Source organism: Pipistrellus kuhlii, unplaced genomic scaffold, assembly GCF_014108245.1.
Source record: "Pipistrellus kuhlii isolate mPipKuh1 unplaced genomic scaffold, mPipKuh1.p scaffold_m20_p_2, whole genome shotgun sequence".
Taxonomy (NCBI): Eukaryota; Metazoa; Chordata; class Mammalia; order Chiroptera; family Vespertilionidae; genus Pipistrellus; species Pipistrellus kuhlii.
The window spans coordinates 164,538,738-164,555,508 of NW_023425515.1; the positions used below are offsets into that span (position 1 = coordinate 164,538,738).

Genomic DNA, 16,771 nt, shown 5'->3' on the forward strand with positions numbered 1-16,771 from the left:
AGAAGGAAATCTGCCTCCGGAGAATCCCCCTCACGGGGCCCAGCCCTGCCCTCTGGAGCCAGACACACCCCGCCTCTTTGGTTTCACTGTATTATTTATTCGTTTATTTATTTATACATTTTTATCGTTGAAAGTATTACGTATGTCTCCCTTTATACCCCCCCATCAGCCCCCTCCAGCCCACCTCTGGCTTCACGTTAGACTCCATGGGGGAGGTGGGGCGGGAGAGCAGAGAAGGAGCCGTGCACAGACAGACACGGGCCTGGTGGGACATCGCCCTGGCATCCCCAACTACAATAACTTCCCTCCTTCCATGGCCCTGGGCACGGGGACAGTGCCTGACCGGGACTTACAAACAAGCTTGAATTGGATCCAAAGCAAAAGCTGGAGGAAGCTCCACTGCCGCCCTCAGGGAGCTCAGAGCGGCCTGACCGTCCACCACTCTCAGCCACTTTCCTCTGGGAAATAAGGGCCAAGTCAGGATCCCAGCTCCCCGTGAGCTGAGCCCCTGCCCCTTTCTCCCCCCTTCTCATCCCTCCACAGGCCAAGAATGCAGGTGTGAGGGAGCAGCGTGTCCGTTACTTAGCTCCACAGTTACGACTGTCACCCCTGCCAATAGGAGCAGCTTCCGTGGGCCGCCCATCATGGCTGGTTAGGACGAGCGTGAACGTGCTCGGTGAGGAGCCCAGCCCCATCGGGCAGGAAAGGCCCCCCGGAGGCTGTGAGAACACAGGCCCCCGGGTCCTCCTCCACCAGCTGGGCCCCTGGTGCCACCCCCCAGGCTCTGGCCTGGGTCAGAGGAGGCCCCTCCAGTTCTCCGCAGAGAACAGCAGGAGCTTTTGCAAAACCTCCCCTCCCCCTCCCCAGACTGAGGTACGTGTGCAGCCCACCCCAAGCTGAACTTGTGCTCAGGGTGCTGTGGGGTTCCAGAACCGAATGAGGCGAGTCTGTGGTCCTCAGGGAGCTCTGCATTAGTGGGCGAAGAGACAACACAAAGCCCTGGGCCATGGCTGGGGCTGAGAGAGGCCAGGGAGAGAGGGGAGCCCAGGCTGGGAGTCAGGGTAGGCTTCTTAGAGGAGGTGCCTGCTGGCCCTGCCCTCTGGAGCCAGACACACCCCGCCTCTTTGGTTTCACTTTATCATTTATTCATTTATTTATCTATAAAGCCTAATTTATAAAGGGTCCTTGAAGGATGAGCAGGAACTCTCCCTGGAAGGGGGAAAGAGCATGGGAGTCTGCGAGGGATGATAAAACCTGGGACTTTATCAGAGTCACCAGGCACATGACCCCCCTCGCAGCCCGCCGCTGGCCATGTGTCCCCTCTGGATGCGTAAGGCAGTCAGCTGACTGGGCAAGAGGGCCAGAGACAGACCCCAGGGCCCCATCGGAGAGGTCATCAGAGTTCTGCTAAGAACAGATGCCCAGGGCGTGAGGGGCAGAGTCCAGAAGCACGGGCTGCCCGCCTCCTGCCTCTCTCCCACTCACGGTTGGTCCCAGGCAGCCTGGGGCAGCTGCCCCCTGAGCCCTGGCTCCCAAACCAGACTTTGACGGCTGCTTGGCCCAGGACCATCCAATAAGTTCGGACGTGGGTGTTTGGGAGTTTTCTGCCAAACTGGAGTTCCTCGGGAAGGGGGAGAAGGGAGTGTTGGGTTTCTGTGGCCAAATATGATTTCCCGATTCTAAGAAAAATCAGCTTAACACTCTTATAAGAAATAGAAAGGGGAAAGAATGTATACACAGGAACACACGTGCATACATATAGACACACACACCATACACACATGTAAAGACACACCATGCCTTCACACAGAAACCCACACACGCACTCGGACTTCTTTGTTAAGAGAGAGAGAGCTTACAAGACATTCTGCCATGTTCGGCCTCAGTGAATCACAAACACATGGATTCAGTTTTCCTTGACTGCTGCCCGGGTTAAGAAAGTGAAGCACGAGGGGAGAGGAGGGTTTGGCAAAAAGCAGGTGGGGAACTGGAGGCCCTGGCTGGATCCAGATGCTGACTTGACTCACCCCTGGTTCCCAGTGTCACCCTGGTCTGGGGATGTGTGAGAACAGTCGACTTCCAAGGGTTAGATGTGAACTCCAGCGTCAGTGGGGCTATAATGGGTCATGCGCGTGTGCGCGCGCGCACACACACACACACACACACACACACACACACACACAAACGCGAGCACCTGTTAGTAAATTTGCAGATGGCATGGTGTCTTCTGGTGGCTGAGGCTAAGGCTATGGTAAATGACGGAGCTCGAGGTGATTCTAAAATGCTGGGGGCGGGGGGGGGGGGGGGGGCGTGGTGATGCCCTAACAGCATACCCGGCAGCATCCTGGAAATCTAGTGAAGGCCAAGGGGCTTTGCAAACTCCGCTCCAGCCCTGAGCGGAAGAGTGAAACAGGATCGTGGAGAGGAGGGTGCAGCAGGACAATTCCTACGACATCATTTTAAATGAAAAAGAATAAAGTAGCTGATAGCCTTAGTTTTGCAAAAGTAACAATAAGTATTCTCCAAGCTTAAAGGAACAGAAAGTTGACAATACTCTTTGGGTTAAACTATAAATTAAAAGGAAAAGGGACCCTAACCGGTTTGGCTCAGTGGATAGAGTGTCAACCCATGGACTGGAGAGTCCAGGGTTCAATTCCTGTCAAAGAGCATGTACCTTGGTCGCAAGGTAAAGCCCAGCAGGAGGTATGCGGAAGGCAGCTGGTCATTGTTTCTCTCTCATTGATGTTTCAAGCTCTCTATCTCTCTCCTTTTCTCTCTATAAAATCAATAAAAATCTATTTTTAAAAATAAAAATAAAAGGAAAGGAAAAGGGCTCCGAGCAGTGACAGGTGATATTCCTGGGAGGAAGTGGGAAAGGAAGGCTCCCAGGCCACAAAGGCTTGCCTTTTCCAACGCAAGAAGGTGTGTCAGCACGGCGCCAGCCGGCAGACAACTGAGAGTGGCAAACCACTCGGCGCCCATCCGGGCTCCACCGGTGGGCGAGGGACCCCAGTCCTGTGCCAATGTAACGAGAGGCAGAATTTTCTAAATCCTGTCTGAGGCTTCTGTGTTTACAGCAAGTCTCCTTGCAGCTGATTTTTGTCTTTAGAAGAATTTTACAAATGGCAGCTGTAAGCTCAGAGGCACTCATTGTCCAGAGAAAGGGGGAGATTTGAGGGCTTTGATGCCAGTGCCTCTCCTGGAGCCCCACAGACCTGCAGAGCTGTGGGAAGGGGCACCAATTTGCAAGAGAGGCTCAGGAGCCTTCTGAGGGGAAAGAGACGGAGATCCCAACCCTTGCCCCCTCCGAGTTGAAGTTCAGGTCCAAGTACACCAAGGTGTCTGGGCACCAAAGGTCCCCAGGGCTGGCCTGTCAGGAGGAAAAAGGGGCCCAGGGCTCACTCCCAAGGAGCTCAGCGCAGGGCATGACTGAGGATGCTGTGAAGAACAATGACGGAGCCCTCTGGTGGGACGTGGGCCAGAGCAGGGCGTCCCTGTAGCTCGATGGGGACTAGGGACCAGCCAGAGCAGTCAGCACCCCCTCAGAGGCCATGATGGCATGAAACTCGAGCAGCCCTGTTTCAGAGCCGAGAATCACAGTGGCTCAGGGAAACACTCACACCCGGAGAGGCAGGTGGGGACTGGCGCTGGGCTGGTGCCAAGCAGACCCACCTCCCATGGCACACTCATTGGGGGCATAGCTCTGAATGGATGAGCTCCTGCCACCTTTACATTATTTCTCTCTCTCTTCACAGCATTCCTCGTAACTGAGTCACTTGGGTTAAATGCACGTATGGTGGGACTCTACCAGGTGGGACCCCAGAAATTCACCGGAAATGGCAAACCCGGAGCCACGTTGGGTATACAGTTAGATGAGTTCCCCAGCCAGCAAACAGGGTTAGCCCGTGGGGTCCCAGGAGCGTGACCCTGGAGGGATGCTCTGGTCTGAGGCTGTGCGCACCTGTGCTGTTAGCCATTTCCTTTTCCCTGTGATCAATGGGCACTCGGTTTATAGGGCCTCTTGTCAGCATCAGGGGACAGGCATGACCAGCTCAGGGGCTCAGACAAGGTAGAGCTTCCGAACCTGTCAGCTGAGGCCCACACTGGGCCTGGCGCAGTCACTGCTAAGAACGGTAAAAACAGACAGGGGGAAAGATAACAGTGGCAGAATGAGGGCTGTGTGATAACAGGAGGATTCCCCCCCTCCCCACCCCAGGCTTGCCAAAATGTTTGTAATTTGCTTACTTAATGTTTTAAAGTAAAAAATATCTTTAAAAGATAACTCCTGACATTCTCAGTTCAAATGCTAGTCATGAAACTTCCCCGAATTCCACTTCCACTGCCCTTCCTCTGTGCTTTAGTCCGGTAATAAGCATTTATTAGGCACCTACTATGTGCCAGACCCTGTGATGTCCCTGTGAAAGAGAAAATTTGATATTCTCCAGAATTCTTTTCATGTTAAGGGATTTATCCTCATTCACAAGGTGAAATTCCTTGATGAGCCATTTGGAGAGACTTGAGAATCCCCACTCCCAGGAACTGGGCACGAGTAGAGGTGACTTTTGAAAGACAAGGAGGGCAGGGTTTCTGGATTTTCTCGGAATAGCGGGAGAGAGAAGGAAGGTGCAGGGACAGAGAGCAGGTGGACAAACCCTAAGGTGACCCCCAGTGATCCACACCCTATATAATTCCCCGCCCTGAGTGTGAGAGCTTCTCGTAGCTAACCCAGTGGTCGGCAAACTCATTAGTGAACAGAGCCAAATATCAACAGTACAACGATTGAAATTTCTTTTGAGAGCCAAATTTTTAAAACTTAAACTTCTTCTAAAGCCACTTCTTCAAAATAGACTCGCCCAGGCCGTGGTATTTTGTGGAAGAGCCACACTCAAGGGGCCAAAGAGCCGCAGGTGGCTCTCGAGCTAAAGTTTGTTGACCATGAGCCTATGGTAAAGGTGACGGATGTCACTCCTGAGACTACATTACATAAGACTTTGTCTTAGAGGACTGGAGAGTGAGGGATTGTCCTCCTGGCCTCGGTGAAGCAGAGAGCCACATTGGGAACTACTTTGTAGAGGGCAGAAGGCAGTGCTTTAAAAATTTCCTCCTGAGGAGAGTTAAACCTTTGTGGGGGGAAAAACTGACATTTCTGAGCCTCAGTCCCCTGCGTCCCCAAACCCTGCTTCCTTTACCTTCCGCTGGTCTATGATCCACCCATCACCCATCACCCACAGTTCCCTCAGCTCCTGCTCCAGCCAGCCCAGGGCTGGGCATCATGGTCCTCATGGGGCAACCGCCCTGGTGCGGGACCGTCACTCAGGGCTGAGCAAAACCACCAAAGCTGCTTGGGAAATTCAGATGCCAGGCGTACCGAGCCAGACCGCCAAGGGGCCCATGCAGATGTTGGTTTTAAAAGTTCCACAAATAACAAAATAAACTGATGAACGGAGTGGATCCAGAGACATGGACCCTGGAACAGAGTGGGGAATCTCGGAGGGAAGGCAGGGGAGGGTGGATGGGTAGGAAGTAATCAACCAAGAACCTTGTATTCAGACCAGTTATATGCATGGCTCATGGTCACAGATAATGGGGGGATGAGAGCCTGGGGGAGGGGGGGGGGCGGGCTGGAGAGGGTCAATGGGGGAACATGGGGGACATATGCAATACTTTCAACAACAACAAATTATTGAGAGAGAGAGAGAGAGAGAGAGGAATAGCTTGGTAGTTACACAATAGTCACGGGGCATGGAGTCCAGCATAGGGAATATAGTCAGTAAAATGGTGATAACTATTATATGTATGGGGCCAGGTGGGTCTAGAAATATCAGGAGGAGCGGTTTGTAAAGTATATGATTGTCTGATCATTATGCTGTACACCTGAAACTAATAAATACAAAATAATATTGAATGTAAAAAGTAAAGAAATAATAAAGAAATAACAGGACTACAAGTGTTCTAATGGTTAGAAAAAAATAATGCAAAAGCCTGATGTCCTGGGCTCCGGCCTTCTGAGCTAAGGCAGAGGGAGTTAGGGTTGATCAGGCAGGCAGGTGAGTGGTTAGGGGCAATGAGGAGTGGTTAGGAGCGACAGGGCCTGGCGTGAGGGCTGGAACCCAGGTGGCCGGGCTGGTCTGCAGTGTAATGGCTTGGGGGCAGTGGGAGGACACACAATTTCCTTCTAGTTCCAATAACCTGCAAGCTGGGGCCCCAAATCCTGACACGTGTGACACTAAACGCTCTACCCTCTTCCAGGAGGACCTGCCACCCCTTCCCTTTGCCCAGCCCCTGGAGGCAGGCTGGCACCTCATTGGTCCCCATCCATGCCACAGACTTTTCTTCCTCCACACTCCTGCCCATACTGTTCCTCCTTCCACAAAGGCCCTCTTCTCCTCTTAGTCAGACCCACTCTACGTTCAAGACCTAGCTCAAGGTTCTGTCTGTGAAATCCTCCCAGCTCTTCTTTATGGATACACTAGAGGCCTGGTGCATGAAATTCGTGCAGGAGGGGGAGGGAGAGGGTGCCACACCCCAGCCTGTACCATCTCATAATCCGGGACCCTTGGACATCCCTCTTGTAATCCAGGACCCCTGGCTGATTGCCCTAATCACTCACCTGACTGCCTGATCACTTTTAGCTGCTTGCCTGCCTGCCTGATCACCCCTAACCACTCATCTACATCCCTGACCACCCCAAACCACTTGCCTACCTGCCTGATCATTATCCCTAACTGCTCACCAGTCTGCCTGATCACTCTTAACCACTCTGCCTGCCTGCCTGATCACCTCTAAACACTCGCCTGCCTGCCTCATTGCCCCTAACCACTCACATGCCTGCCTGATCAACCCTGACCACCTCTGCCTTAGCTCCCGCCTCTGCAGCTTCATCTGGAAGGACAACCAAGAAGGACGTCCAGAATGACGTCCGGAAGGTTGTTTGGCTGTCCCATCTAATTAGCATATTATGCTTTTATGATAATAGATGATCAATGATGACCTATCTCCACTGTTGATGCTGCATGTATCCCTGGATGTACTCAGTATTGTTAGTTAACCGAATTTGCAGTCACAGCTGGCATACCACCTTATGGAGTGCTGACACTGTTTTTGGTACAGTAATGACATGGAGATAAGCCAGTATTCCTACCTGGACTGGCCACTCGTGGTGCTGAAAGAGGGGTAGGGCCAGTCGCCACCTCCCCTCCATGTACATCACTGTGCTTTTATGCGAGACACTACGGGTCAGGTTCGTATTCCCCTGTGCCCTTCACGCTAACCTCTACCTGGTGGTCCGCGTAACGATGTTTGCAGGAGACAGAAGTCTGACAGACAAGCAAAGAGAGACGAAAAGATGTCAGGAAGTGTGGGCAGTGATGGTGGTGGCTGAAGCGAGGGATGTGAAGATCCTATGCCTGCCTCGGAGGATCTCACCATCTGGCGGGGGGACAGTCACAGAGACACTTTGTTCCAGAGAAGGGAGGCCCAGGGGGAGGGAGGAGGGGCCGGCTGACCTCGGCTGGAGTCCAGTTCAGTCACTCTTCCCACAGTCTGGCACATTCCGGCTCTTGGGCTTTTTCTCTCTACAATCTGCTGCAAACCGGCACCTGGCCCTCGCCCCACCTCAGACAGGCACGCACAGGCCAGCCGAGGGCAGCCTGCCCAGCAGCTGTGGCTCCGTCAGGCTCAGTCACCCGAGGGCGGGCGCTGAGCACACAGCACGGCGGTGTGGCTGCGGATCTGCAAGAGGCTCCGGGGCAAGAACAGGCGCTTTGGTTTTGGGGTCTCTCGCCAGAAAGGTGACCCCAGCCAAGGCTCTTCGCCTCTGAGTCACATCTGCCCTGTGCAGTGGGAAGAGCTCCTCGCAGGGTGTTCCTGAGAATGAAATCGGAGATGTTCTCAAAACACCCGGCGCGGCACCTGGTTCATCACAGGGGCCAATGTTTCTCTAAGCACATGTGTCAAACACAAGGCCCGCGGGCCAAATCCGTCCCGCCAGGCCTTGCAATGTGGCCCGCACCAAGCTGTCATCACTGCACTCCGCTGCGTTTCCATCACAATGACAGTTTATGACTGTTCAGTAAACCATTCGGCCCGCGATTTAGGCTGGATTTTAGATTTTGGCCCCTTCTCTGATTGAGTTCGACACCCCTATTAAAGCTTCCCCGCCGAAACCTGTTTGGCTCAGTGGATAGAGCGCCGGCCTGCGGACTGAAAGGTCCTGGGTTCGATCCCAGTCAAGGGCATGTACATTGGTTGTGGGCACATCCCCAGTGGGGGATGTGCAGGAGGCAGCTGGTAGATGTTCCTCTCTCATCAGTGTTTCTAGCTCTCTAACCCTCTCCCTTCCTCTCTGTAAAAAATCAATAAAATATATTAAAAAAAAAAAAAAAAAAAGCTTCCCCAGGCTCCCCAAGGCCCAGATGAGATGTTTCAGGAAACCCCTCCCTCTGCTTCTGCTCTCAGCAGACAGTCCCTGTGGGTGACTCCTCCTTCTTGGTGCTTTGACTGCGCACCACAGCTCGTCACTCCCTCCGGAAAGTCCACCTTGACTCAGGCACACGTGGGTGCGCCCTCAGCGCTGACACAAACCTGCGTGAGTCCTGCCCACCCGTGTCCGTGGCAGCCTCTGCAGGGCCCGGACCGGGTCCCCTGCCTCTCCACGTAACACACACAGACGGCCCGGCCTGCCGGGTTCCAGCCGGGAGCCCCGGGGACTGAAGAGCAGCCTCACGCCAGCTCTTTGGCTTCAGCCCGAAGGCCTGACCCCAAGACATCAGGGTTTTGCTTTTTTCTTACCATTGAACACTTGTGGAACTTTTAAAATCAACATCTGCTTGGGCCGCTTGGCAATCTGGCTCAGTAAGCCTGGCATGAGGCCTGGCATTTGAATTTTCAAAGCATCTTTTGCTCAGCCCTGAGTGACAGTCCCTGCACCAGGCCGGGTGCCCCATGAGGACCATGATGCCCAGCCCTGGGCTGGCTGGAGCAGGAGCTGAGGGAACTGTGGGTGATGGGTGGTTGGGTGGATGGATGGATCATAGGCCAGTGGAAGGTAAAGGGAGCAGGGTTCAGGGACGCAGGCGACGGAGGCTCAGAAATGTGTCATTTTCCCCCAAAGAAGGCTTCCTTGGGAGGAAAAGTTAAAGCCCTGCTTTCTTTCAATGACACGGCTGCTCTGCACCAGCCCAAACTGTATAATAAACAAATGGAATGCATGAACACACACTGGCTTTTCTCAAGTTAGTGCCACATTTCATTTCCCCCACGAGAAAGCACTTGGTCTGGCGGAAAGAGCTGGGTGGGCCCTTAGTCACTGGATAAGCCGGGTAAACTCTGGCGCAGAGTGAGGAGTGCCTCAGCCAAGGTCACAGGATGATTTGTGGTGCAAGCGGCTCTAGGACCTAGACCCCGGACTCGCTGACGTCAGGATTCCCTTTTAAGTTAAGTGACGGGTCACACAGCTCAGAAATGGCAGGGCCAGGGTGGGAACCCAATTTTGTCTGACTCTAGGGTCCACACAGAGTAAGAGGCAGGAAGGATGAGCAAGGGTGAAGAGTGATTAAGCTGCCTAACAAGAGTCCTGTGCTTTATCCTACCTAATAAAAGAGTAATATGCAAATTAACCATCACTCTGCTACACCCACAAGCCATGCCCACAAGCCACGACCACCAGCCAATCAGGAATGAATATGCAAATAAACCCAACCAAGATGGCTATGGCCACAAAGAGCAGGAGGGAGGCTTGGGTTTCCCCAGCATTGGAGGAAGCCAAGCTTTCTGCCTGCCCTTGCCGGCTTAGGCCTCCATTCAATGCTACAAAGTTTCAATGATAGAAGATACATAAATCCAAACAGAAATGGCAGCAGCCATGGAGCTGGAAAGAGCAGGAGGCTACTTTCACTGTAAAGAGCCCCTCCCCTGGGAAGCAATCCCTGAACCCCCAAGCTACCCTGGCGTCAGGTCTCATCCTGTAACTCCAAACCTCTGGATGGGACGGAACTATCTCCTGCCACTGGACGCCTGAGGCTCCAGCAGCCTGTGCCACAGTCTCCTGCCCATCAAGGCTCCCTGGCCCACGGGGGCGGTCCAGTGGCTCACAGCAGGAGCAGGGAACCAAGAGAAGCGCACAGACTCCTCTCCCCTCCCCGCCCAGACCCCCCGGCCAAAGGCCCGGCCCCTCACCTGGAGACCACCAGCGGGAGGATCAGCATCTTCAGCATCCTCATCAGGAGCTCCCCAGGAAACTGGAAGTAACTGATTTCCTGAAAACACATCAAGAGTGAGGTTATAGCAGGCGCTGCAGACGTCACCGTGGCTCAGTTCTTTATCATCTTCCACTCGCACTTTCCTGTCTACAGCGGGCACCGCAGAGTCCGTGGAGGAAGTCTGGGGCTTTTGAGCCAAACAGACTTGACCCCTGCCCCCTCAGGACTGGCTGTGTGGCCTTCAGCAAGCTACTTGGAGTTTTCTCATCTGTAACACAAGAGTAACAGCCACCCGGAAGGGTCCTTGGGAGGCTTCAGTGAGAGGCTGCACAGGAAGCCCTGGGCAGAGTGCCTGACGGGGAGTCAGTGTTCAGTAATCACGGTAATAACCGCTCTCCCCGCCTCTGCCCCACTCACTGCCTGTCGTGCTACAAACCTGTCCCGTGTAGGAGATGCTAGGAGGCGTGAGGGCAGGGCTGCCTGCTGCTCACACGTTCATTCGACACCTACTGTGCCAGGCCTCCCACTGGGCACACAAATGAAACAGGCGCCGCTTTGCCCTGCAGGTCTCAGTCTAGCTTATGAGGAGACCGACTCACAAACACACCATGGTTTCCTTGAGTCAGTCTCTCATTCAGCGTTGGGTCCATTGTCTGCCTCCCCACACAGCCCCTCTCACAGCTCGTCTCACATCTAAAATGCTGAAGGGGAATTGGATTGGATGGGTGAGACACCATCAGTATGAAGAGCGCCTACTGGATAGAGTGCTTATGCTGGGCTTCCTCATGGGCTGCTGGGTCCAGCCTATCTATGCGGCTGGCGTTCGGGTCCTAAATTCTTGCCCAGTCAGTGGTCTCCAGATCCAGTGACCAGACGCTGCCAGTGGAATGGGAAGGGATTACTAAGCCCAGTAAAATGTAAATTTCAGGTAAACAACTAATATTTGTTTGTTTGTTTTAAATATATTTTATTGATTTTTTTACAAAGAGGGACAGAGAGTTAGAAACATTGATGAGAGAGAATCATCTGATCAGCTGCCTCTTGCACACACCCCTACTGGGGATGTGCCTACAACCAAGGCATATGCCCTTGACCGGAATCAAACCAGGGACCTTTCAGTCTGCAGGCTGACGCTCTATCCACTGAGCCAAACCAGTTTTAGCCTAATATTTGTTTTTTGCTAATACTAAACATCGTTTATCTGAAATTCAAATGTAACTGGGTGTGCTGTTTTCAAATTTAATTTAGTCCAGTTTTGCTGTTTCTGGCAACCCTAGCGTGAGGCCACGTTCATCCAAGGGTGAGGTTGTGTGTGATAAAGGCTGGTACAAGGACTGTCAAACACCATCCAAATTGAAGTGTTGTACTTGAAACTTTTTTAAAGGCCAAACATCACACTTGGTTAATGGTCTGATGATTTGAAAAGCTCCAAATCATAGAATGTTGGTGCTGAGAAGGGTTTTTGAAAGCTCTTTTAGTCCAGCTGACTCATTTTGTAGTTGAGGAAGCAGAGCCAGGAGAGGGAGGTGACTTGCTTCACAGAGTGAGTTAGCATCAGTGAGGACCTGAAATCAGGCCTCCCAGGCCCCTTCTGCTACCATTTCCGATGCACAGAAGTTCTGTTTTAAAAAATGGCTATGTAGCCGAAACCAGTTTGGCTCAGTGGATAGAGCGTCGGCTTGGGACTGAAAGGTCCCGGGTTCGATTCCGGTCAAGGGCATGTACCTTGGTTGTGGGCATATCCCCAGTAGGGGGTGTGCAAGAGGCAGCTGATCGATGACTCTCTCTCATCGATGTTTCTAACTCTCTATCTCTCTCCCTTCCTCTCTGTACAAAATCAATAAAATATATTTTTAAAAAAATAAAAAATAAATTAAAATGGCTATGTATTTTTAACCAGTGTGCATAGTCTTTCATTTAAGTAGCACTATAATAATAAAAGGCCATCCCTTCCTCTCCCATCTCTATCCCAACCCAACTTCCCAGGAATAACCACCCTCAACTCCTTTAGATGCTTTCCTTAGTATTGTTATTTCTAAATAATACAGTCATAATACTACTTCTAGGTATATCTTTTTGACATCTATTAACTTCCCTTTTGGACATCTGCCACGACAGATGAAGACTTCTTCACTTTTTCCTCCTACCATTTCACCATTATGTCACAGTTTTTGGTTAAATTAATTAACAGTCACTATTGAGCCAAGTAATATGCTACAACCTTTTTGGTACAACCTTTCTTGTATGACTTAACTTTCCTGCAAGTTAATAATGGACTGATTTTTCATTTGTTTTCTGTGAACCACTCACTAATTTCTTCCAGATGCTTCAATATTTTTTTTTTAAAAGTCCAAGCAACAAAAACAAAAAAAAAATAACAATAAAAAATAAAAAGGCCCAACAAGGGTGTTTTCTATGAACTCAAGCACATCTGTGCCCTTCAAGAGCCCGCCATCTTCCTGCTCCGGTTCGGACGGACTGCTCTCTAGGCCCCATGGCTGTCCCAGGGCCTCTTATTTGCTGTCATCCTGGGACTTTCTCCTGTATGTTCTCCCCTCCTTCCTGGATATCTTGTCTTACTTCCTTGGTTTTCGGGAGCATCTCCTTCGGTAGCTTTCTCGGTAAGAGTGAATAGGAGGGAAACTTGGGAGTCCTTCTAAGTAAAAATGCCTTTATTCTACTTTACCTCTGATAGTAGTTTGGCCACATATAAGACCCTTAGTTTAAAAGAATTTTCCTCACAAGGAGACTTGACTTGGGATGGTGAACACACAATACGATATCCAGATGATGTATTATGGGATTGTAATTAGTATCGCCCCAATAAATTCATTAAAAATAAATAAATACAAGAATTTCCCTTTAGCCTTTAGATTCCAGTGTTGCTTAAGATGTTTGCAGCTATTCTTCCTGTTCTTTACATGATACTTATTTTATTCCCACAGAACCATTTAAGGATCAGCTGTTTATCTCCAATTTTCTCTAATTTTTAAAGTGATAAACCATGGTATGAGATTTTCTTCTTTCTTTTTAAAAAATTCATAGTGTGTGCATACCTATCATTTTTTTCTTCTTTTTTCTTTTCAACAGGTTTCTGTAATCTTGACAATACCTTTTTATTTTAGGTACACTTTCTTCTCGTGAAATATTACCTTTCATTTTTGAAAAACTTTCTTGTGTTCTCCGTGAATTTTGTCTCCCCTTTTTCCTCTTAGTGCTCTCTAAAACTCTCAGAGAGTTGGATATTGGGCATTCTAATTTTCTTCATCTGTTTCCATCTCTTTTTGTTTTACTTTCTGGGAGATTTCTGCAACTTTATCCCAGCTATTGATCTTTTAATCCTGGCTCATCTATTTTTACTTTTCAAAAGCTCTTTCTTGTTCTTGGATTGTGCCATTTTATGTCACTATATCTTTTCTCATATCTTCAAAGAACAAAGAAAAGATTTAGCCCTGGCTGGGGTGGGGGTGGGGGCGGGGGTCTCAGTTGGTTTGAACATTGTCGTCCCATACACCAAAAGGCCACAGGTTTTATTCCTAATCAGGGCCCATGCCTAGGCTGCAGGTTGGATACTTGGTCATGGCGTGTGTGGGAGACAGGCAACTGATCAATGTTTCTTTTTCTTTCTTTTTTTTCTTTTTTTTAATATATTTTATTGATTTTGTACAGAGAGGAAGGGAGAGAGATAGAGAGTTAGAAACATCGATGAGAGAGAGTCATCAATCAGTTGCCTCTTGCACACCCCCTACTGGGGATATGCCCGCAACCAAGGTACATGCCCTTGACGGGAATCGAACCCGGGTCCCCTCAGTCCCCAAGCCGACGCTCTATCCATTGAGCTAAACCGGTCCCGGCCTGATCAATGTTTCTCTCTCATATCGATGTTTCTCTCTCTCTCTCTTTCTCTCTCGCCCCTCTAAAAAGTCAATAAAAACATATCCTCAGGCGAGGATTAAAAAAATTCCATTACTATAATTTTGGTAGAATCCAAGAAGGAAAGGAAAATGTGTGCAGATGTAAATTCACCATATTCAACTGGAACTCTCAAAGTGACCTATATTTTTTAATGAGATAATTACTTCAACAATATTACAAATTATAAATCTTGTAAATTATTTTCAGAAACAGGACCTTCTATCATTTTGCAAACTGTTTATGATTTTGTGCCTGTTGCACAAGCTTATAAAATAAGAAGGGCTTGGTTTCTGAGTCACAGGCAGAGATCAAACAAAATCCTGGATTTCAAAGTAAGATGCTTGAGAAAGCCCATTTCTGCCAAATAATTGTTCTAAGACTCCACATCCTTCCTTCGGTTTATCTGGCAGGTTGATTCCGATGGGAATACATTTGCATTTCCAAACAGATGGGGAAGGCAGCTCTGGCAAAGGAGGCCCCAGATGAGCTTGGCTTTTCATAATAAGCATTCCAACTTGTTTTCACAAAATAATCTTCCTGCAGGAAATATAGTTTTGTTGTTGAGGAAAATTAAAGAAAGTAGACAGCAGATGGTTTGTGCCATTGCCAGTTTAATTCAGCTAATAGCTGAGCATTCTTTCTGTGATAAGCACTGACCGAGGTTCACATTTTGATTCAAGAAAGCCCATGTGATACTCAGCCAGTTGAAGTCTGCTGGGGAAACAGACTCGTACACAAGCGGCTCTGAGGCTAGACAGCCGGCTGCAGGGCCACAGCGGAGGGACGAGCGGGGGTGAGGCTGGGAGGAGACTAGCACTTCAGATATGGGCAGATCTGGAGAAGTTGTATAAGATCTTGATGTAGGTAGCACTTAGGTAGGCAAGGGAGGAGGGAGGGAGGTAGCATTCAGTAAGCACCCACTGTGTGCCAGGCCCTGATGGATCCTTGTTTACTCCTCAACTATCCTAGAGACACGTAGTGCCCCACTCCATTTACAGATGAGGAAACCGAGGGCCGAAAGGAGATAAGATTTTGCCTAGGGCCACACAGCTACTTCTTAGTAGGGTCAAAGTTCAGGTTCCTCTGCCTCCAGCGTCCACACTTCTTCCTAAATAACTGAAGGTGTTACTGCAGGAACAGTGCCAATTCCCAGGCAGGGATGTTTTCCTTTTTTTTTTTTTTTTTTTTTTTTTAATATATTTTTACTCAGAGAGGAAGGAGAGAGAGATAGAAGCATCAATGATGAGAGAGAATCATTGACCCCACAGCTCCTGGCCCCGTAGTTATGCTAATGAGGCATCCTTGCCTCCATTCATCTGCTGATGCCGGTTTGTAACACTTGCTCAGCCATTTTATTGGCTGTCCCTCTAGTCCTGTAATGTATTTTTCACACTCATGTTACCGATGAGAAAACTGGGACCCAGAGAGGCAAAGTGACTCACCCAAGGTGCTGTTACAGGGAGCCGTGGAGGGGGGATGTGACCCTCAGACCCTCAAGCCCACACCCCCTCCTAAGGAGGACCCTGTGATGCCGGTGGCTGACCTGTGGTGAGAGGCGCTGGGTCCTCAGGAAGAAGCCGAGGAGGCAGCCTACGGTGACAGAGAGCACAGACAGGATGAGCAGTCCGTTCCGCTTACAAACATCCCTCCCTCGTGCCAGGATGGCACCCGGCACCATGGCGAGCCCAGCCTGCTGGCCCCGGGCACAACACCATTCCAAGCATGTGAGGCCAGCAGGGGCACAGGGTCCTGGCTGGGGGCTTTGGCTCCTCAGCAGGCAGGTGCTCAGGGTTGCTAAGCACCAGTTGCCAGCCACTCGGCCATGGCCTGAGTGGCTGCCCCAGAGGGAAGCCACAATCCTATTACCAGCTGCATCATTAGGAGCTGGGAGCAGATTAGGGCCTGGGAAATTAGAGCAGGCCACGTGGTCTGGGGGCTCGGACCTCAAAGCCAAGTGCTCCTCTTAGACAGGGGAGGGCACCAGGGGCTGGTGGGAGGAACCAGAGAACGTTTGCTTGGCTGTTTTGATTTGACCCCCACGTCATTCCAGAAAGAAGTGAAGGTAAGGCAGTAGGATGCTAGCTCATTGCCAATTAACTGATAACATTAATTAAGCATTTATTGTGCACCAGGTGTTATTCTAGAAGCACATTACTTATACAAGCACATCTATACTAATAAAAGGGTAATATGCTAATTAGATCAGACATCCATCAGGATGTCCTTCGGTGGCGGGGGCCAAGGCAGAGGTGGTTAGGGGCCATCAGACCGGCAGGGGAGGGTAGCTAGGGGCGAGCAGGCAGGCAGTCAGAGTGGTTAGGGGGGAGCAGGCAGGCAAGCAAGTGAGCGGTTAGGAGCCAGTGGTCGCAAATTGGAGAGGGATGTCTGATTACCAGTTTAGGCGTGATCCCACAGGTCTAAACCAGCAATCAGACAACCCCTGAGGGGTTCTAGATTGGAGAGAGTGCAGGCCAGGCTGAGTGACCCCCCCACCCCTCACCACTTGCATGAATTTTGTGCATCGGGCCTCTGGTTTAATATAAACACCAATCCCAAGTAGTAAGTGCAATACTGCAATACGTATCATTTTACAGATGAAGAAACTGAGGCAAAGAGAGGTTGAGTCATGAGCATGTGCAGAGGAGGGCAGCAAGGGA

At 50.4% G+C, this 16,771-nt stretch overlaps 1 protein-coding gene across 2 annotated transcripts in view; it reads right to left on the minus strand.

Annotated features, from left to right (window-relative positions):
• SLC1A7 (solute carrier family 1 member 7) overlaps positions 1-16,043 on the minus strand; it is a 42,333-nt gene extending 26,290 nt beyond the window's left edge. For both annotated transcript variants that reach the window (XM_045584616.1, XM_045584615.1), the window contains exons 1-2: positions 15,658-16,043; positions 10,177-10,256 (exon numbers count right to left, since the gene is read on the minus strand). In XM_045584616.1, coding sequence (XP_045440572.1) covers positions 10,177-10,256; positions 15,658-15,792 — 215 coding nt within the window. In that variant the 5' untranslated portion in view covers positions 15,793-16,043. The remainder of the gene's footprint in view (positions 1-10,176; positions 10,257-15,657) is intronic.
• Between the last annotated feature and the right edge of the window lie 728 nt (positions 16,044-16,771).